We start from the raw sequence: 22,623 nt of genomic DNA on the forward strand, positions 1-22,623 counted from the left end.
AATTGTATGGGACACATGCACAAAAGATACGTGTATAAATATATTCTCAAACTGTGCCCATATATACGAGCCGACATGGCTGTCAAATGATATAACAAAATATGGACCGAGAAGGTCACAGAACAACTAACTGTACACATTTGTCTATGAGCCTTTACATGGAGTGCATAACATAATAAGGATGGGACAGGACCCTGCCATGCCCATATACACACAAAAGAATCATACCACACTGAACTGCAACTCCGGAACAAGTGGAGTGCTCTTGTACCAATGCCGAGACGGACGACCCAAGGAGCCGTCTTTGTCTCGGCTACTCACTTGCGGCATGAACGCGTTCACAACAAAAGGACGTCAGTACTTAGTATGTAAGGCATGAGAGTAACATAAGAAACCATAGGGTAAATAAATGCAACCTGTATGTTTGAACTGTTCCTGTGAGTTAGTCATGTATATAATTACTGTACAGATGAACTGCCTCTGAGGGCTAATAATATGCGTAAATACTGTGCATGCATGCATGTGGTCATACATATATATATATATATATATATATATATATATATATATATATATATATATATATATATATATATATATATGCGTATATAACGCCTGTCAAACCTTTGTGGGCGTCCTATCGTATCGTATCATAGCGGCCTCTGTAGGCCTCATCATCATCATCGTATCATCATATGACCAGCTGATCAGGTGGTAGTGCGTATATAACGCCGTTACCTTATATATATATATATATATATAAGCAATGCAATGCATAAACATGATAGGAGTACAAGTGACTCTAAAGACCAAACTGGATCTAAGCAAAACTTTCTGAAGATAACAATATGGAGCATGAATCAAATAGATCATTCCTAACTCTAAGAGTAGAATCATTATGGATTAACGTTACGTGTACGTTCAGTTCACAAGGATCATGCCAAAAAGAAAGAAAGGGATAACCTTACATACCTTATTGTCTCCTTAACTACTCAATGCTTATCCTCCCATGTTTGTAAATCTACATTTAAGTTGATTCATACGAAAGTTAACTCTTTGAAACTCTCAGAAGGTCAAACTAAAGTAATTGGTAAGCTAATGAAAATTGGACAGCATTTCCCTTATATCCTCTACTTCCACCAACTCCAAAACAACTCTCAAAACCACAATAAATCATCAACAATATTACAATCAAAAGATTACATTCAAATTATAATCAGTTCAATCCCAAAACTTCTTTACATAATCAATCCATAACAACTACTTCAACACAACCCCTTATACACTTGTCTATGACACTTCCTTAACATCATTATTAACCCTCATAACAAGATTATGCTCAAAACATGCTAATAATTATAGCTCAAGTTAATGTATAACTCAAAATATCATCAAATTCATATTTGAATTTTTCCTCCAATTTCTTCTCCTCAAATCTTAACGTAATTACCAAATAAACTCATAAACATGAAACTAAGATGTAATATTACCTTAGAATGAAAGAACACTTCAATTCCAAGGTTACTCCATCTTAAAATACTCACCCAAAGCTTCTTCAAGGAGAGAAGTTAAATTTAAACCTCACTCTGAAACCCTAAATACTTTGATCTTCACTTTGATCTTGGATTTAGGCTTGGAGATGTGTTTGAATGTGTTTGGAGAAGTCTCTAGAGCTTTCTTGAACTTGGGGCTATGTTTAAAATGAAGAGGGGTCATCGTACTTAAATTCTGGAAAATTCCACCGACTTACAAAATACTGGCCGTATTTCTTGGCCGTATAGATTATATGGTCTGTATCTCCAGTCGTATAATTTTATATGGGCCGTAACTTTGGCCGTATTTCTCATATTTGCAATATGTCAGTTGCATTGGAAAGAAGACTCTCTGAACTTGAATTTACATAGGTTATTCATTTCATAACCCCTCATATGCTAAGAGATATGCCTCCCTTAAGTTGGACCAAAAATCTAGTCCAGAATTCTGTCAAGTTTTCCCAAAGTTTCGACAAACTTAATTTCTTCGATTCGCTTGATCCCAGAACCTTTAGATACTTGCTTAACACTTGTTAAAAGTCTTCATTAACCTTATAAGGGTTCCATGGCCTCTACGGCTTATGCTAGTTTAGCTCTGACACAACCAACGCAAAAATTTGCGAGGTGTAACATCATATATATATATATATATATATATATATATATATATATACACGGTCCGTATCCTTGGCCTTATAACATTATACGACCAACATCCTGGCCGTATAAACTTATACGGTCCGTATAGTTGGCTGTATAATACCACTTCCAAAGCTGCCTTATCTGGAAATTTTTAAAATCCTTAAATACGGTCCATATCTCAAAATACGGACCATATCTCAATTACACGGTCCATATTCTATATTTTCCAGAAACAACTTTTAACGAACCTTTCCGCTTCGATTCACTTATTCTCTAATCCTTCCGTAACTTACCAAACATGAACTTAAACACTTTTAAGCATAAGCTAAACATGTCCAACCTCGTATAACCTTGAAGGCAAATCCCGGTGTCCAAAATTTAGACAGCTAACATACGAAGAATCTTAATGTAAAAAATTACAAGGTATAACAGATGACTTATCCCACCCTCTATATGGGATAGCTTATCCCACCTTTTGTCCCATACAGATGGGATTAGATGGGATACCAAAGGAGTTATCGCACCAACCAAACATGGGATAATTCTAATCCCATTAGACCAATAATCCCATCCCATCCCTCCTGCCAAACAACCCCTAAGGGCATAAACGTCCCACCTTTGTCACGACGATGATTTAAAATTGTCGAATAGTAGAGGGACAAATTTGACCCTCTCTTCAATATTTAGTAGGCTTTTGGTCATGAAAACCAAATATTTTTCACTTTATTTGAAATTTTGAAGTTGGAGTTACGTTTGGTTATTTTTTTCATAGAATATTTGGTTGTTTGAATGTATGAAAGTGAAAACAAGTTTTTAGGTGTTTTTGAAATTTTCATGGCCAAACGTTGATTTCCAAATAAAGTGAAATAATTTTCCAAAAAAAAAAAAAGCGAAAAATTCTCATGGCGAAATGGGTCCTTAAAAGAAGTATTTATTATTAGGGAAAATGGTCAAATATACCCCTCTACTTTAGTTTATTAGTTAAATATACCCTCCGTTAGCCAAAGTTAATATATATACCTCTCCCGTTAAGAAAGTATTTATCCATACCCTTCAGATAACATAAATCCCCAATTCCACCTTAAATTACCTAATTTCACTAAAAAAAACCATATCCAACCCGACCCGACCCGCAAAATATTTCTTTCACCCAAATATACCCCTGTACGACCTTAACAGTCAGTTCGTAATGGAAGCATTCGCGTCGGAAGTTGGGGCATTCTGATGACTTTTTGCAGGAGTCTACAATTGCTTGGGTGGTGGGTGTTGAACAAGTAATGGTGGGTGCTTTGTGGTTATTGGTGAAGACGCCTTTAAGACGCCGGAGAGATGAAGAAGAAGTGGACATCTGATTGCTTATTTTGGCGCTGGCTAATAGTTTGCCAACTAGTCGAGTATACACACATACTTATCCATTGCTTGTCCTTCACCCGTCAGGTGTGAAGAAGATGGGAGAATTGCATCTTGCCATACGATTTTCATGTACATCAATGGTCAACATGACGTTTCAATACTCCCAGTTTGTCTCCCTAACAAACTCCAAAGTCTTAAGTTAACGAATCATATGAGGTTTAGACAAAATTTATTAAGTCTATCCATTACAAGCTTAGTTCCAAAGTTCAGTACCAAACCATGGGTTCAAGTCCTTTTCCCAAAAAACATAGTGAAACAGATCATTTACAATCTACGGATAACGTTTACTATGGACGGACTGACTGTTAAGGTGGTACAGGGGTATATTTGGGTGAAAGAAATATTTTGCGGGTTGGGTCGGGTATGGATTTTTTTTAGTGAAATTGGGTAATTTAAGGTGAAATTAGGGATTTATGTTATCTGAAGGATATGGATAAATACTTTCTTAACAGGAGGGATATATTTATCAATTTTAGCTAACGGAGGGTATATTTAACTAATAAAGTAAAGTAGAGGGGGTATATTTAACCCTTTTCCCTTATTATTATTATTATTATTAATTATTTCTAATAAAGGAATAGACGAGGGGTAAATATGATATTTTGGGAAAATCTAATCCCCGTTTTGGTACAGCGCACAGGTAGAAATCATGAGATGACAGACGTATCAGAAATGAGAAGCCAGATTAGCAATTAAACTGTGTCTGAAAAGTCTCATCTCTCTCTAATCTATAACCAGGGGGGGAGAGAGAGATAAAGAATGGATAGTGTGTTTTCAGTAGACGACATTAGCGACCAGTTATGGTCATCGCCGCCACCAACGATGAATAGGAGCTCATCAGAGTGGGCTTTTCAGCGTTTCCTTCAAGAGGCCACCACAGATACTACTACTACTACTTGCTCTTCTTCTTCACAGCAGCAGCAGATCAAGGATCAGACGGTTAATATAATTGGTGATGATCAATCGAAGCCGTCTATGTTGTCTATTACGACATCGCTTGTTGGGTCTGAACAACCTCCACCCGGTTTTCCGGTTGGTTCTGATGAGTATCAGGCTTTCCTTAAAAGACGCCTCGATTTGGCTTGTGCTGCCTTCGCTTTGACTCGTGTATGTTATCCTATTTCTTATTGACTTTTAATTTTAATTTCATATGTTATATTAAAGCTATAGGATCTCATCAGCTTTTCTTTTGGTTACTCCTTTTCCCTATTTTTCTTTTATTTTTATTGAATCCCGGAATAATATATTCCGCCAAGTGATTTGGAAACTGCAAGGGAATTCCTTTTTTTTTTTTTTTTTTTTTTTTTTTTTGCCTTTTGTTACATTATTTTGGGTTTTGTCCACATTTAGGATTAATCAAACTGTAAATTTGCATATTTTATCCTTAGGCAAGCGGTGTAAAATCTCAAGATTCGGCTTCTTTGCCACCCGAAAAAGGATCACTGGCAGCTAATGCATCACTCTCTGGATCTCAGGTTCCTCTCAAAGGTTGGTTTTTTCTTTTCATTTATGAATCGCGTTGGTTTTCAGTCACCGTGTGCTAGTGACTATACTAGGCATGATATTTCTGGTGTTGGTGTTATCAGTTATGTCTCACACTATACAGGCTATAGATATTCAGGAGTAAGCCATATATCACTTAAGAAAGGGAAAATGGTCAAAAATGCCCCTCTACTTTGGGAAAAGGGCTAAAAATATCCTCCGAACTAATTTTGGGTCAAAAATACCCTCTGCCATCATTAAAGTTTTCAAATATACCCCTGTCTTAATGAAAATTCGCAACATAACTCGATTTCATTTTTAAACCCGCTCCATTTAAAATCGACCCAACTAAATAAAAAACCCATATGCGACCAACTTGTTCCCGAGTCCTACATCTGGAGCCACTAGACACAGGAGCGGGCAACCCATAAGCGTTTTTATTCAGTTGGTTCGGTTTCAAATGGAGCGGGTTTAAAAATGAAATCGGGTTATGTTGCGTATTTCCGTTAAGACAGGGATATATTTGAAAACTTTAATGACCGGAGGAGTGTTTTTGACCCAAAATTATTTCGGAGGATATTTTTTGCCCTTTTTCCAAATTAAAGGGGCATTTTTGACCCTTTTGCCCTCAAAAAAATATGGTGGATGTCTAAAGAGCTACAAAATCTTTGTAAGATAGATTTTTGCTGTTTGATATGAGTGTTTTGGTTTTAATTGCTCGTGATAGCTACTGATGCTTGCATATGAGTCATATGAGCACGTTCTTTTCTGCAAACACCAATAACTTATTGCTGGGGAAAATTTTATGTGGATTACATCATGGCAATGTCACTTGCCTTGTTCTTTTCTGCAAGTTAACATTCTCAGGTTTCATATCTATTTCACATCACCAGAGAAGATGTTTATGGCCATGTAAGAGGGATTTAAATGCTGAATTTTCCGCAAATCAACAAACCGAAATCGAAGATACAACAACATTGCTAGGTTGTAAATACGAGGTGTGAATCACTAAATATCCTGAAGATTCTATGGATGTTTCGAGAAAATAGTACCGTCTCTACAAAAGATAGTGAATGGTTATAGAGTTTTGGTGAAGAGGAGGTATAGTTGGCGATAAAAAGTAATGCAAGAGGTGAAAATATATCCTTTGTCTAGAGGTGCTAAATAATCTTCAAACAAGACATGATGGCCACATGTAGCTAGTACACTATCTTGGATAAGTTCTAAATGAAAGATATAAGAAAGCTATGGCTTAAGTAAGGATATAAAAACACTAATTTTTTCCATAGAATGTCTAACAATCATAGAAGGGTCAACAATCGGGACAAACTTGAGGTTAATAGGGAGCTTATCTTTGATCCAAACACTATCAAAACAGAGATCCTCCAGTTTTACATGAATCATTATTCTAAAATTGAAATACCTTTGGAAGAGGAAGTTTTGGTTACTATTAGGCTGTGTGCTGTTGATAAGGCACCTGGGCCAGATGCATGGGCGGAGCCACACCTATTCAAGGGTGGTCATATGAACACCCTTCATCGGAAAAAATTGTCGGATGCCTATGTTAAATATAGAACTTTGTGGATATATACTAGTAATGAACAACCTTGACATAGAAACGAAGGATAGCCCAGCGGCTAAGGGTGTGCAAACTCTTGCTCAGGACACGAGTTCGAATCCCAGCAGCGACACAATTTTTTTATTTTTGCATTAGAGAAACTAGTTGGCAGAGGCATTGTGTTTTTTTTCATGCGTTGTTTTTTTTTCTCCCCCCTCACACATCCCCTGTCCTAAAATATGAACACCCTTGTTGAAAATCCTGGCTCCGCCCCTGGCCAGATGGGTACTCTATGGGGGGTTTTCCACAAATGCTGGAAGACTGTAAAGGACATAATGAAGTAATGAAAGATTTCTATTCTAAGGAACCTTTTGAGAAAAGTATTAATGCAACTTCCATTGCTGTAAAACCAAAAAAAAAAAAAGGAGCTAAGGGACTTTAGACCGATAAGTCTCATTGGAAGTGGGTACAAGATCATTTCTAAGATGTTGACTGAGTGGCTTAAAGCAGTGAGAAATTAAATTACTTAGTTGATGAGTAGCAAATGACATTCATTAGTTAGAGACAGATTATGGATGCAGCTCTAATAACAAATGAGTGTATGGACTCTAGATGGAAGAATCACAAACCTAGAATCCTATGCAAGTTAGATTTAGAGAAGGCTTTTGACCATGTCAATTGGAAGTATTTGATCAAAACCATGAAGGACATGGGTTTTGGGAGTAAATAGCTAAATTGGATCTGGTTTTGCATCAGTATTGTTAGGTTCTCTTTTCTGATAAATGACTCTCCTGAAGACTTCTTTCCCTCAAAGAGGTCTCAGGCAAGGTAAATGGATGGATAAGTTGCTTCAAGGCCTTTAATAGTCCTGGCTTGCAAACTGGACATATCCTATCTACTATATGCCGATGACTCTTTGATCTTGTGTGAAGCTAAAGTTACCAACTGAAACATATCAGGCTAATCCTTACTATCTTTGAAGGCACTCTTCATGTCAACTGGCAAAAAGCCAACTTTTCCCCATAAACATCGTTCCTCAACTGCACATCCTAGCAAGCACTATGGCATGTGTGATTGGCAGCTTACCAACTACTATCTTGGTTTGGTTTTGGGTGCAAAACATAAAGCTTCAAAGATATGGGAAGGGGTGCTAGAAAGAAGTGAAAAGAGACTAGCCAAATGAAAATCTCAATATCTCTCACTAGGAGGCAGGGTAATTCTAGTGAACAGTGTATTGGACTCAGTACCAAGATGTATGATGTCTCTGTCCCCTTACCAGGGTGGAAAAAGAGGATGAAAGGCAACAAGAATAAAAAAGCTTTTCACTTGGTGACATGGAAGACTATCATTGCAAGCACAGAACAAGGGGGATTGGGATTGTTGAGGATGCACAATAGAAGTCTCCTATACAATATGCTTATGTGGAGTCACTTTGTAATAGAGGTTAATGCAACTTAAAAATGCTCCCAGGCACTTATCCCGAGGCAATGCTCTAAAGTTGCTTTGTGATACTGGTCCCTGACTCCGGTGGTCCTTCTGATCACCGGATCTCTCACTCTACTTCCTTTTCTTTCAACCTTCTAGGAGATGGATGATAGCATTTATTTCGCGGTAGGCTTTAAGTCTTATGATATTACTAGATCCTCAAATACAGCAGAACATTGGTTTGACTGGACCGAAAGAGGTAAAAATTTCATCAGAAGAGTTTCTTTGAACAAGAAGACTTTGGAATGGATAGTCCAGAACATGAGGGAGGCATCAAAGGTACGAGGCAATGTAGTGAGAAGATGGAAGAGGAGAGACAGTTTCTCTGAGACCTTTTGCTCCAGGAATTTTAATGGCTTTGGCAGATATATTAGCATTATCAGTTTACGAGGGAGAAGGAGAGCGGTGATAATCATACCCGAAGTATCGTTTAATGCTGGCCGGACCTATCTGGCTGACAAGATTGGCAGATTCATTAATAGCTTTGTTGACAAATTTAATGTGAGGAAGCCTAGGTTTGTGGACAAAGAGTTCCAATATGCAGAAGCAATTAAAAGCTGTAAATGGTCGAACAATGAAGTGGCTGGGGTTCCCGCATTAAAGAGGGGAGAGGTTATTCAGATAAAGGGAGGTATGGCACGTCATCAAAATATGGTACTTGGCAGATGCTTGGTTGGTTACTTTGTAAATGAGGAAGTTCCAACTTTGTATGACCTACGAAGATGGACTTCCTCCACTTGGAAACAGATCCATGGGCTCAATATTTATGCCATGGGAGAAAATCGATTTCTGTTTGAATTTCCATCCAAAAGCATAGCTGAGCAAATCCTGAAAGGGGAGTGGCACTGGAAAAGAGCCCAAATCAATCTTCAGTGGTGGTCTTCTTTATCAGGGGTCATAGAAAAAGGAAATATGCCAAATTCCGTCTGGATTAGGGTTGTGGGTGTGCCGCTCCAATTCTGGTCATCTGAAGTCTTGAAAGTCATTGGTGAATTTTGTGGAGGCTGGCTGGAAACAGAGGAAGAGACTCAACTCCGGAATCATCTAAAGTGGGCTAGAATCAGAGTCAAAGGAGATGGTAGAGAGGTTCCTAAAGAAGTCACCCTGCAGCAAGGCAGATTTCTTTTTACCCTCCAGGTTTGGGTGGAATCTCCGGCGAGAGTTGTCATCAGAGAAGAAGAGGAGAAAGAGGTGTTACATTCTTTTACCCAGCAGATATCGAAGACACTGGGTAAAAGTACAGATACAGTAGCTAAGCAGAAGGAAAAGACAGATGCTGCTGACTTTGCACGTGATTCTGCAGAGGCAAGTGGGGTAGGTTTAAATTCAAATACTGAGAAGGGCCAGATTTATGTTGGATCTGCGAAGGGTTTAATTATGGGCCCAAATAAATTTAATTATTTGGCCCAATATGAGTCTGAAAGGGGACCAATTTTAAGTGAATCACATGGTGGGTCACGTGCATCTTCTACAGAACTTAAAACTCCAGATAGTTCCACTGTAGATGGCTATAAGAATCACTTCAACAACTTGAAAGAGATGGCATCCAAATTCCTCGAGTGCTTTGCCAATTGGGAAGCTTCTACCAACATGCAAAAGGCAATTTCAATCCCCTCCTCTTCTATATTACCACTTCACACAGATTCCCCAGTTTTAGGGTTCAAGAAAGTGGCGAATTTAAATATTGGGTCGGGGAGGAAAGATGCAGGAGATAAAGGAATAGATCAGTACCGAGAGTTTGAAGAAGAAGAAGAAGATGGGCAGATGGTCTTGCCAACTGAAAGTCAAGAGGATGAAGAGAAAATTGAAGAACATGGGAACACAAACCAGATAACTCTACTGGGAGAGCCTACTCCTATACAAACAGATTTTTCGGAATGTGAAGAGGAAGCAGTGATGAGATCGAACCTGTGGGTTCAGGGTAATATTGTGAGGTTGAGCCAGGAATTCGGAGCAGCATTTGAAGGTTGCTCTAGGGAGGCCGAAGCTTTATTCACAAAGATTGACCAGAGGAGAGAAAAAGGGATAACTTCAGTTATCTCAATAGAACATAATGCTGATAAAGAGACAGTTCCTAGGGAGCTAAGAAATTTGATATTTGATATGAATTACAAAGATGGGGAACCAAGGAGTGAAAAGAAGTAGGGGGAGGAAACTAATAACTCCTTTATAATGAAGATAAAAATAGTTTCTTGGAACGTGAGGGGGTTGAATATGGAGAGTAAAAGGAATACTGTAAGGAGTAGAATACAACAATGGGGGGCTGATATCTATGTTCTGGTGGAAACAAAATTGAGTGGGGAAGTGGGAAATTATCTACAACAACTCTGGGGAAATATATGGGTGGGGGGTGTATGGCTTGAGTCATTAGGCACTAGGGGGGGCATTATAGTGTTATGGGATAAGAGGCAGTGGAGAGGGGAAATAGTGGAAAATGGGAATCAAAGTTTAACTTGTAAATTGTGTGGGATAAATCAAGATTTCATCTGGTTTATTACAGCAGTTTATGCTGATTGTGGGATAATTGTAAGGAGGGAACTGTGGGAGGAGATAGGTGCTATGAGGGCTTTATGTGAGGGTCCGTGGGTGGTTTGTGGTGACTTTAATGTCACAAGGTTCCCATCTGAAAGAACTGAATGTAGCAGGCTATCTGGTGCTATGAAGGAATTTTCTGAGTGCATCAATGAGGTGGAGTTAGTGGATCCTCCTTTATTTGGGGGCTCCTATACTTGGAGAGGGGGTCAAATCACAGAACTGCCTCTAGGATTGACAGATTTCTCTTTTCAACACTTTGGGATGAAATGTTCTTACAGATCAAACAGGATGTAATGCCAAACCTGGGATCTGATCATAATCCGATCATGCTAACATGCGGAGATTGGTCCTTTAAGAAAACTTATTTCAAGTTTGAAAATTGGTGGTTGAAGGTGGATGGTTTCAGAAGCAAAGTGCAGGAATGGTGGAGCTCCTTTGATGTTACAGGAAGACCAGACTTCAAGTTAGCTGCAAAGTTAAACCTGTTAAAAGGTAAACTTAAAGAATGGAGCAAGGAGAATAAGGGAAACAGAAGGGAAAGAAAAGACAAAATACTGGAAAAAGTTGGCAGCCTAGAAGTTATTCAAGAACAAAGACCTCTGACTGAAGATGAGCAATTGCAGAAGGCTCAGTTGGCTATGGAGTATGAAGAAGTGGCTAGAAATGAAGAGATAGCATGGAGACAAAGATCTAGAGTGCAATGGATCAAGAGTGGAGACAAAAACACAAAGTATTGTCACAGGATGGCCACAGCTCACAAAAGATTCAACACTATTGACACTTTAATGGTTGATGGAGTTAGCTCCTCTGAACCTATGGATATTCAGAATGCAATTCTAGAATTCTATCAGAACCTTTACAGTGAGACAGAAGCATGGAGACCAAACTTGAACATTCAAGGTGTCCAAAGCATCACTGGAGAAGAGCAAATATGGATGTCAAGGCAATTTGAAGAAGATGAAGTATGGGAAGGGATCAAACTGTGTGCTGTTGATAAGGCACCTGGCCCGGATGGATACACAATGGCCTTCTTCCAGGCATTTTGGGATGTTTTGAAGGAGGATTTGATGCTGACTTTTCAGAATTTCCATTCTCAACAGATGTTTGAAAAAAGTTTCAATGCCACCTTTGTGGCCTTGATCCCAAAGAAGGTGGGTGCAACTGAACTAAGGGACTTTAGGCCCATTAGTTTGATCACTGGTGTGTACAAAATAATTTCCAAAGTGCTGGCAGAAAGGCTAAAGAGAGTGGTGAGCAAGTTAGTCAATAAGCACCAAATGGCATTCATAAAGGGGAGGCAAATTATGGATGCTGCTTTAATAGCAAGTGAGTGTATTGACACCAGACTTAGAGGAGAAGAGCCAGGAGTGATGTGCAAGCTGGATATTGAAAAAGCCTATGACCATTTGAACTAGAATTTTCTTATCAACACTCTAAGACAAATGGGGTTTGATTGCAGGTGGCTAAAGTGGATGGAGTTCTGCATTAAAACCACCAGGTTCTCTATTCTAGTAAATGGAGAACCTGTGGGTTTTTTTCCTGCAGAAAGGGGGCTCAGGCAGGGGACCCTTTATCCCCTTTCCTTTTCATTATAGCTATGGAAGGCTTGGACAGCATGATGAGAATTGCTTCTCAAAATAGCTGGATCAGAGGATTTAATGTGAGAAATAGGGCTAATGAGGCTATGGAAATCTCCCATCTACTGTATGCTGATGATACAATAGTTTTTTGTTAGGCAAATCAGGAACAGATCTGCCATTTGAGGGTGATACTAGTGGTTTTTGAAGCATGTTCTGGGCTGAAAGTCAACTGGAGGAAGAGCAGTATATTCCCAGTCAAGGAGGTGCAGCAGATCCAAGTGCTTGCAAGCATTTTGAATTGCAAGATTGAGAATTTGCCTACTGTTTATCTTGGAATGCCTTTGGGATCAATGCATAAAGCAGTGAAAATCTGGGATGGCATCATAGAGAAGACTGAAAAGAAACTAGCTCTATGGAAATCTCAATACCTATCCTTGGGAGGAAGACTCATCTTAATCAACTCAGTCTTGGACTCCTTGCCAACATATGTGATGTCCTTATTTCCTATACCAAGCAAGGTGGTTAAGGCTTTGGACACTCTAAGGAGAAACTTTCTATGGCGAGGAAACAATGAGGGAAAAAAGTTCCACTTGGTAAATTGGGAAGTAGTTCAACAAAGCAGAATACATGGAGGATTGGGGGTGAAGAACCTAAAATTACAGAATAAAAGCTTACTCATGAAGTGGTTATGGAGATATAATCAGGAAGATCAGGCACTATGGAAAGAGGTAATTCAACATAAGTATAGCCAAAATGGGAAATGGTGTACAAATGAGGTGACAAATACCTATGGTGTGGGGGTATGGAGGACCATTAGAGCTTTCTGGCTGGCTCTGAAGGCAAATGTTAACTACAAGGTGGGTAGGGGTGACAAGATTCTTTTCTGGAAGGAAAATTGGAGTGGACAGGGGACATTACAACTACTGTTTCCTAGCTTATTTTCCATAAGCACAAATCCAGATAGTACAATAGAGGAGATGTGGTCTCCCCAAGGCTGGAATTTGGTTTTCAGAAGACTTCTAAATGATTGGGAAATAGCATGGGTAGCAGAACTATTGACAGTAATTGGTGGATTTCAAGGAACTAATTTTGAGCCAGATAAATTGACATGGAAGCATAATCAAGGTGGACTGTTCTCTGTGAACAGATTGTACAACAAGGGTTTGACTGAAATTTCAGGGAGGACACCAGGACCTTGAAAATCCATTTGGAAGAGTGTGGCACCAACTAAGGTGAAGTGTTTCACCTGGCTGGTAGCTTGGAGAGCCTGCTTGACTCATGAAGCACTGCAGAAAAGAGGAATAAACATTGCTTCAAGATGCACATTATGCAAGGAGGCCTTAGAGACAAACAATCACCTTTTCCTTCATTGTAAAGTTACGGCACAAGTCTGGGCACTGGACTATGCCTGAACACACTGCAGACCTTCTAAGCTGTTGGATAAGAAGGGGAGGGAGCAAGAGTCAGAAGATTTGGTGGAAAACAGTTCCTGCCTGCATCTGGTGGAACATTTGGAAGGAAAGAAATGACAGAATTTTTAAAGGCAGAGAAAGTTCATTGCAGAAGATCCAATGGAAGTCTTTACTTCATTAAGTTTTTGGTGTAAAGAACAATATGTAGAAGAGGAAGTTCAGTTAGTGGACTTTTTAGGATTACTGTAAGTATTTCTCTTTCAGTAAAATGTAAATTTTTGGAGGTGGCCAGCATACCCTTAATGCTGAGGAATACAAAATTACCAGTTTCAAAAAAAATAGAAGTCTCCTATTCAAATGGTTATGGAGATATAACAATGACCAACAGGCTCTCTGGAGGAAGGTAAAAACAGTCAAATATGGCCAGAGATCGCAATTGCGCACCAGGATTAATTCCACATATGGAACTAGCAACTGAAAATCAATCTTTTCTCTATGGCCCAGTTTTGTCAGGAATACTGAAATCAAATTAGGAAATGGTAGAACAACAACATTGTGAGATGATAACTGGATACGACATGACCCTCTAAAAACTATTATCTCGATCTTTTTCTTTTTGAACAAATCCCCAAGCTAGAGTAGAAGAACTTAGAGGACACCAGTGTTGGAATCTGAGTTACGGAAGATTACTGCATAATTATGAAGTGGACAGAGTTGCTGAATTGTTAAGCCAAATTGATCAAATTCAAGGGATTTCGTGCAATGATGACTCTGTGATCCGGAACGGGGCTAGTACCAGGATTTTCTCAGTCAGGTCTGCCTATACAATTTTTTGGTAAATAAATGATTTTATTAATACCAAAAGTGCTAGTTACAAAACCTAACAGGGGTTGACCACCTGTTTCTCAGAAAATGAAAACAGACTCAAACTTACATGAGGAGGCTAACTGCAACAACTACTTTACTTCAACTGTAAAAAATCAAATAAAACAACTATAAGCAGATACTAGCTAAGCAGCACAGTGAATCTATGAACCAAAACCAGCATACAGCAGCATTAGGGAATTGAATTGAGTTGGATCAGCCATGGGTGCCACTTCTTCAAGTCCCTGCTTTGAATATGAATATGCACAACCAGCTCTCTGCAGATTCTTTCAGCTTGGTAGTGGCCATTTTGAAATCTCATCTATTCCTTTCTCTCCTAACAACAGCTATGAGCATTGCGAAGGTACAACTAACAATAGCATCCTGCCCAGATTTCCTTTTTACCCATTTTGTTACTCAGCGCAGCTCTTCTTGCAAATTCTCAACACTTCTGAGAAACACCAACCACAAGAGGAGTCTCTGCCATAATGACAGTGATATAATCAAAGAAAAGGTCGTTAAGAGTTTCACAGCAGTCACAAAATACACATGTACGAACCACTTGAATACCAAACTTAAGCAATCTATCAACAGTAGCTAACTTCTCATCATTGCCAGCCACACTATAAATCTATGTCTTGGATGAACATTGTGGTGCAATGTGATGCTCTTCCAGGGGACCTTAGGATGATGAGGGATCAGTGAGACATACATCTTTTTTTATGGAAAACTTTGAATGATCCAAAACAACAGCAAACCTGGTCTGAATATCTCCGTGAAGAGTTGGTGCTTGCATAATGAATTTCCTAGCTTCCAATATTTTCTTGAGGACCCATGTAGCTGAACTTGGGATAGAGCAAGACTCCACAGAACAGTTCTTCATATAACAGATGTGGATCCACCTAATCCATAGACTGTCCTTTATTCAGAAACTGCACATAGTTGCTTAACACTTGCAGTTTATATTTCGGTTTCACAGGTGTATGACATTTTGGCCCCCAACTGCCTTTGGTAAACAAGTCTTCCCAAGAAACTAGTGCCTTTTTAGAGATAGCTGCTTCCCCAGTCCATAAAAAAGATCTGCATATGCTATCAATCAACTTCATGATTCTATGGCAAGAGAAAGATTTTTGCCCAATATGTTTGAATGACGTATATCACAGACTATAGACTGGAGTGTTCCAGCATAAGAAAGTCGCTTGGCAGATGATTTTTTTCCACCAAAGGAAGATACTGTACAATAGTCAATTTCTTTGGGGATAAAGGAACTCCAAGGTATTTAAAAGGGAGAGAACCTTCACAGAATCCCAGGCTGTTAAGAATTTCCAGTTTGAGTGAAGTACTGACCCCAGGCATGAATAGTGAGCTCTTGTCAATGTTAACTTGTAAGCCTGAGGCAGCTGAAAGCCTCTTGGAGTAGCTTTATAGAATGGATTTCAGCTTTACAAAACATCAAAAGGTCATCTGCAAAACATATGTGCATCACCCCTAGCTTTTTGCACCTAAGATGGAATTTTAATTTCTGATGTGGCCAGCGCATTGAGCTCCGTCTGCAGATATTCCATGGCAACAACAAAGAGGTAAGGTGACATGGGTTCACCCTGCCTTATCCCTCTTTTTCCTTGGAAAGGTTTGGTGATTCCCTCATTCAAGACTAGGGAGTATGAGACTGAGGTAATGCATTCCATGACCCATTGAATGAACTTAAAAGGAAAGCCAAGATCAGCTAACAAACTTTTGAGGAAGCACCATTCAATAGAGTCATATGCCATTCTAAGGTCCACCTTCATGCCTATACAATTTTAATGGGATTAACCAGGAGGGCCAAGAATGAACGTGGAAACAAATTTGGAAGGTTAATGCATAAGGTTTTGTGCTTCACATGGCTATTAGCTAGAGAGGCTTGTCTAACTCATGAAAACCTAAGCAAGAGGGGCTTCCAACTAAGCTCCAGATTTCATACTTATGTGAAAAGAGAGAGGATAACTGCCATCTGTTTTGCACTTTGTTGTTCCTGAACACGGTTGGTATGAGTTGGTTATGCCAAAGGTTACAACTGATCTTTTGAGGTGCTGCAGTGGTTAGTTGAGTGTATCAAACAAAAGAAATGGTGGAGAAAGATTCCAGCATGTATTTGGTGGACTGTGTGGAAGGGAAGAAACTCCAGATGTTTGAGGAACAAAGAATTAAACTGAATTGTATAATACTATTTCTATTTTGTTGTAGAAGCAACCCTGTAAATGATTGTGAATCCTTACTTGACATTTATAGAATCCCTGTTAAGTTTTTGTCTACGGGGATCTCTTATATTTTGTCAATCTGGGGATGTATTTGTCTTTTCAAGTACAGCCTTTGTACTGTTGTTTATATGAAATGTTACCATATTCCAAAAACTGCAGTGCCTGTTGTTACTGTTAGGTTGTGCGATCACATAACAGTTCAAATTTGTGTCCAATGGATGATGCAAATCCCTGTCTTGTTGGCTTGGTTGAAGTTGTGTGACAGCACAACAAACTAAAACTTGAAATGCCCCCAAATTAAATGCAGTGCATGCAGGTGACTCCGATAGCATCCAACTGCACAACATTCACAGTCTTGATGCCTATCCAAGCCATCCTCCTACTCCATGTGTGAAAGTGCTTCATCTCTATGCCCTTATATTATTTATTGTTGCTTTAAAGTGCTCCCAGACCAGTTATGATAAAGGATCTAAAGGAAGCTGTGTTAAGATGGGTAGGACAGGATTGAAAATCCGTTGAGAACATTTTGCATCCTATGGACAGCATAGCTAAAAGGAATATCAGATGAAAAGCACTTTCAAAGCTATTCTTCAATGAAAAGAACCTTTTAGAAAAACTACTTGAGAAATTTGAACAATCATGTTTGAATTAAAAAGTTTATCAGAAACTTCCGGAAATATTTTACGAACAGGGGATCCTGAAAATTTCCTCTCACCAAGCTTGCAAGAGCAAAGCAAATTATTCAATTTGGAGAAATGGTAGTATATAAGTTGATCCATTTCCATCATTTGTGCAATGATTACAATTCAAATTTAAAGTGCATAGAAAATGTAAGAGGTACAATAGTGACTGGCTAGGCATTATTCGCCATTAAAACACAAATTTCAATTAATGCAACCAAGCATGATAGAAATGCTTATAGATAACAAGGAGAAAGAAAACCTGGTTTGGCCTTCTATTTTGGACATTCGAAATGATATGATGCTCTTCTTTGGTGTGTCTGCTGAAAGTGAGTTTCTTGCATTACCAGTTCTTGCTTGACTTACCTCAAATGGCTTGTCAGCATTCTATTAGTTGAAGGGAACATATGCCTGTGGTAGTCTCCACTACTTCAACCCATCCAGATATTGCTAGTGTGTAAGGCGTCATGACTTTCATCTGATTAAACTGCTGTGCAGATACTGTGCAATTCACAGTATATGAGTGTTTTATTGTCTGTCTAAGTCAGTCTGTTATCTTAGCCAGTTGACCATAAGTGAAAATAGCATCTTACTTGACTAGTTGATGTTAACGCTCAGCAATGTCAGCCCCTTTTTACTTATGTGCTTTTGGTGGATCAATCGGCGAGTGGATGTTAATTCCTTCCAGGAGGTTATATCTCACTGGTGCTATTACAACCGTCGTTGCCTTTAGTCTTGCTCCTCATATGATACTCCTGCAGTAGGGGTTTTGGCTACCCATGTTTATGGGAGGGATTAAGTGCAAATGGTAGCCTTCTAGTTAGTTGCTCTTCATATGCGATCTTCATTTCCACCTTATTAGTTGATTGACAAACTATATGCCCAGCTTGATTTCTCCTCTCCATTTCTTCTGTTTTCTGTTCCTCAATGTGCTTAACTGTTTTGAGTTCATATGACCTAGTTCTTAGGAACAATTGTGCCTTTTGGGTCCCCATTATTGATAAACTCTTTGGTAGGCATAATTAAGTTAATCTAATTGAAACATGCGCTTTTGGTCCCTCTATTAATAGATTCACTTGACTATCATATGTTAGGCTTAGTGAGTGTTATTTCAGTACTTATATTCTTATATTGTACGTATAAAGTTGTTAGAATAAAACTTATTTTCCTCCAAATATAAAGGAAAATCAGCCAAACGTTATATTTTCCTCAAATTATGGTTCATCCAATAAGAACTGTGAAGCCCATCAGCAGAGGGAGGGATCAAAAATTCATATCAAAAGTAATTGAAATTCAAATATATTTATTTAAATATAACAAAAACAAAATTTGCTTTTTTCAATAATTACTCCAATTCTAGGGTTCTTTATCTAAATATACAAGCATCTCATCAGCGCCAAAGCATGTTATGCGCAACACATAGATAAGATGGTTAATGAACGTAGATATCCATTTCATCCCAGGGAAAGAGATGATACATGTAACTGTATGATTTATGTTGAACGAGGTTGTATCTTCATTGTTCAGTTTCCTTTTTTGTTTTTGGGCAGGATCTGGACAAGAATTGGCAAAAGTTCAAGACAAGGATGTTGGTGAGCCAGTTGGAATACCACCCTTGCCTGCAGTGCAGAAGAAACCTGGTATCCAGGTAAGGTCAACAACAAGCGGTTCATCGGGGGAGCAATCAGATGATGATGAAGCTGAAGGAGAAGCAGAAACAACTCTATCTACGGATCCAACTGATGTGAAACGTGTGAGGAGGTAATACAGTTTGCAACTTCATTTTAGTTTTTTACCTGGTCGTAGCCAACTCTTTATTACTAATATTCTACCAGTTAATAGTGTCTAATAATTAAGTATTAAAATTTTAAGGGAAAAATATCTATCCAACTTTCAAATTAGTATTTCCATACTAATGTAAATATAACAAATTAAGTAAATCCTTTTGGTGCTTTAGTATTGGATAAAAATTTTAAGAATGTGAATACAACATATGTTTATATTTATGAAGAAAATCTTTTTTATGTTTTATATTGGACATAAGTTTTAAAAATGTGGATACACTATATATGTATAAATTTATAATATTGTCAAGTACATTAGGTGATTTTGATCTTACTATAGCACTATGAGTAATCCGAATATCCAAAATCTTTGGACTTCTCCTCGAGTCTTGGCTGATTGTTTTCGTTCCATACCTTACAAGTGGGTTTATATAATTTGGTCAATGCCAATACTTTTTGAGCTTTCTAATTAATATTTTCAGTTACCGATAATTTCACCAACTCCAAAATATTAATTGGTGGAGACTAGAGTTGCTGAAGTTGTGTATAGGAAATTGTATAGAAATAATCCTTCTTTTTGTTCTGTATAGGAGGAGTCCTAATTTTGTGAGCACTAGCACCAACTTAGTGCTAGACTTTCTTTCTATCAATATAATCACTAGTTACCTGTTAAAAAAATAGTTATTTATGAGGCATTGAAGAGTAGGATGCTCTGAGAGGTCAACTTCAGTATTAGATGTTGACGTAACTATAGTGGCCTCTATGTTACTGTATGAAAATAAATTCCCCATGATACACTTCCAGTAACTTCCATTTAAGACAGTAACTTCCATTTAAGACATACTATTTGCAGTGAGTTGCTTTATAGAGTGAATGGGGAGGTAAGATATTGCGATGTTGTTACATTTTTCTGATAGGCAAGCTGTCCTTATCATTGCATCCTCAGATGTTGTGGTAACATTGTCACATTGCCCTTTACTATTTTCTGATTGGTAAATTGTCCTTATCGCTAAATCCTCAGTTATTGTGTATTAACACAAGAAAAATGCCATGCATCGGGTCCGTAAGTACCTGGCTCTACAGTTCAGGTGGAAGACTTAAAGTAAAAGGGATATGGAGATACTTTGGGGCCTTGCAATGGCCTAAAAGCTTGAAGTTCAATTAGGATGTTCTTGGGTTGAAGGAGGACTGGTTCTACAGATCTCAGAGAACACGGAATCGAACTACCAATTGCAGCTGCCTCCGGACAAATGGATCTTTCTGATTTACTTCTGAAGGAAAGAGCTGAACTTCAATGAGGAAGGTGTCATTTATGACAAGATTACTAGTCTGTTTTATGCAGAATGAATATTGAAGTCCTCAGAATATGATATGGTTAGAGGTGGAGTCATGAATATAAGTTGTTTGGACTTGATTTTGTTTCGTAATATTTCTCTAATTAAATCATGTCGATGGCAACAAATCCATTGGGCATCCAAGAGATGAAGCTTATTGTTGGCATATTATATTTTTGGCAAGTTGAACTGGTTATAATCCTAATATTTTGTACAGAATGCTATCCAATAGAGAATCAGCTAGACGCTCGAGAAGAAGAAAGCAGGCCCATCTGACAGAATTGGAGACACAGGTACGTTTCTGGGTCATGCTTTCAGTTAATATTTACTTTCGACTATTTGCTAATTGAAAATTTGTTCATGGCAGGTCTCTAAAGTAAGAGGAGAAAACTCCTCTTTATTGAAACGCTTGACTGACATAAGCCAGAAATACAATGAAGCAGCAGTTGACAATAGAGTATTGAAAGCAGATGTTGAGACATTGAGAGCAAAGGTAGGGCTACTCTCAGTTTTTGGAGAAAGCAGTTTGACAAAATTCTTTTTGTTTGTGTTGGATAAAAGTGAGGTAAATATAGTAGAGAAGAATATCCTCATGGTGTGGTCAATTTTATCAATTGGTCAGAAGTTAAACGAGTTTAAAATACCTGTTACACTTTTTCTACTCCTCTTTGTTTGTCATTCCATGTTTCTAGATGTTGAAATGCCTAATGTGCTTCTTAATCAAAGTCTACCTGGCTGTATTTAAATTACCCTTGGACACTTGCTTATCTTGTATTACTGGCACCTACTTTAGGAAACCTAGCTGATATAGAAAAGTTGTTGAGAAGAATCCTCCAACCCTCTGTTAGTTTCTCTTTTCCTTCTACTGAATAAGAGAACATGTAGTAGATAGATCTCACGTGTTGGGATTTATTTGGGGAGAAAGAGTTTTAGTTATTTGTGCTATCATCCTTATGTTCCACTCTTTCCTCATTGTTGATGTCTTTTTGCGGTTTAAAACCTATAAAACATTCCTTTATGTACTGATGTGCAGGTGAAGATGGCTGAAGAAACTGTTAAAAGAGTTACTGGGTTGAATCCGCTATTCCAAGCTATGTCTGAGATATCGACAATAATGATGCCATCTTTCACTGGTAGTCCTTTCGACTCATCAGCAGATGCTGCTGTTCCTGAACAAGATGACCTGAAACATCACTACTATCCAGCGCCAGAAAATAGTCATATGCCCAACCATGATTCTAGAATGCAAAATGGTATGTTAGATATTCCTCCTATAGGAAATGTACATCAGAACTCTGCAACAGAAGCAATCGACGCCAACAAGATTGGCAGAACGTCTTCAATGCAGCGAGTGGCTAGCTTGGAGCATCTGCAGAAGCGCATCCGTGGAGAAGCAAGTAGTTGTGGAACCCAAAGCAGGGGAGAGCAATAGAGGGACTTAATGAGAAGAAATGTAAACACCTGCAAGGAATATTTCACAGATATCTGTAAATCATACATATCACATTACTTTAAGATAACATATCTTCTTAGCTTATCGGGTCTATCTGAAGCAACAAAAGAAGAGAAAAAAAAGAGGCAAAGACTATTCTGTGTACCAGTGCCTTTTGGATTAAGACTGTTTTGTCAATTTAATTATCTGTTGCTGGCCTATTCCTGCTCATCGGAAGCTCCTCTCTTTTACCCCTAGGTACTGTATCACACTTCAAGAATCTTCACCATCGCAATATTCATGGCTTTAGGTTACATTTTAATGTATAGTGCGATTGCCCATTGAATTCAACACCTATATCATGGAATCTAAGAGGTGAAATTGGGAAATTTTGACCAAGGTTTAAGACAAGGTAAATACAAAATTTGATCATCGAGTTAGGTTTATATAGATTTGAACGTATAGAGTTATGGATAACCCAAAAATGTAAATTTATTTTGGGGTTCGTCTACAGATCGGGGTTGCCTTTTTGGATTGACTTTGACCCGACATAGTCCAAAAATATGGAAGTGGTATTAATTGATTAGTCTAACTTTGTAGAATATTTTTTCTCCCTTTATTAATGTGCGCATTTGTTTAAACTAGAATTC

At 38.3% G+C, this 22,623-nt stretch overlaps 1 protein-coding gene across 1 annotated transcript; it reads left to right on the forward strand.

The window, feature by feature from the left end:
* The first annotated feature begins 4,227 nt into the window (after positions 1-4,227).
* On the forward strand, positions 4,228-22,194 carry LOC132054840 (light-inducible protein CPRF2-like). The gene is made up of 6 exons (XM_059446809.1): positions 4,228-4,694; positions 4,976-5,075; positions 18,974-19,184; positions 20,759-20,834; positions 20,909-21,034; positions 21,575-22,194. The coding sequence occupies exons 1-6, from the start codon at positions 4,347-4,349 to the stop codon at positions 21,971-21,973; spliced, it is 1,260 nt and encodes a 419-aa protein (XP_059302792.1). The 5' UTR covers positions 4,228-4,346; the 3' UTR covers positions 21,974-22,194.
* Positions 22,195-22,623: the final 429 nt, after the last annotated feature.

This window comes from Lycium ferocissimum, chromosome 1 (genome assembly GCF_029784015.1).
Source record: "Lycium ferocissimum isolate CSIRO_LF1 chromosome 1, AGI_CSIRO_Lferr_CH_V1, whole genome shotgun sequence".
NCBI lineage: Eukaryota > Viridiplantae > Streptophyta > Magnoliopsida > Solanales > Solanaceae > Lycium > Lycium ferocissimum.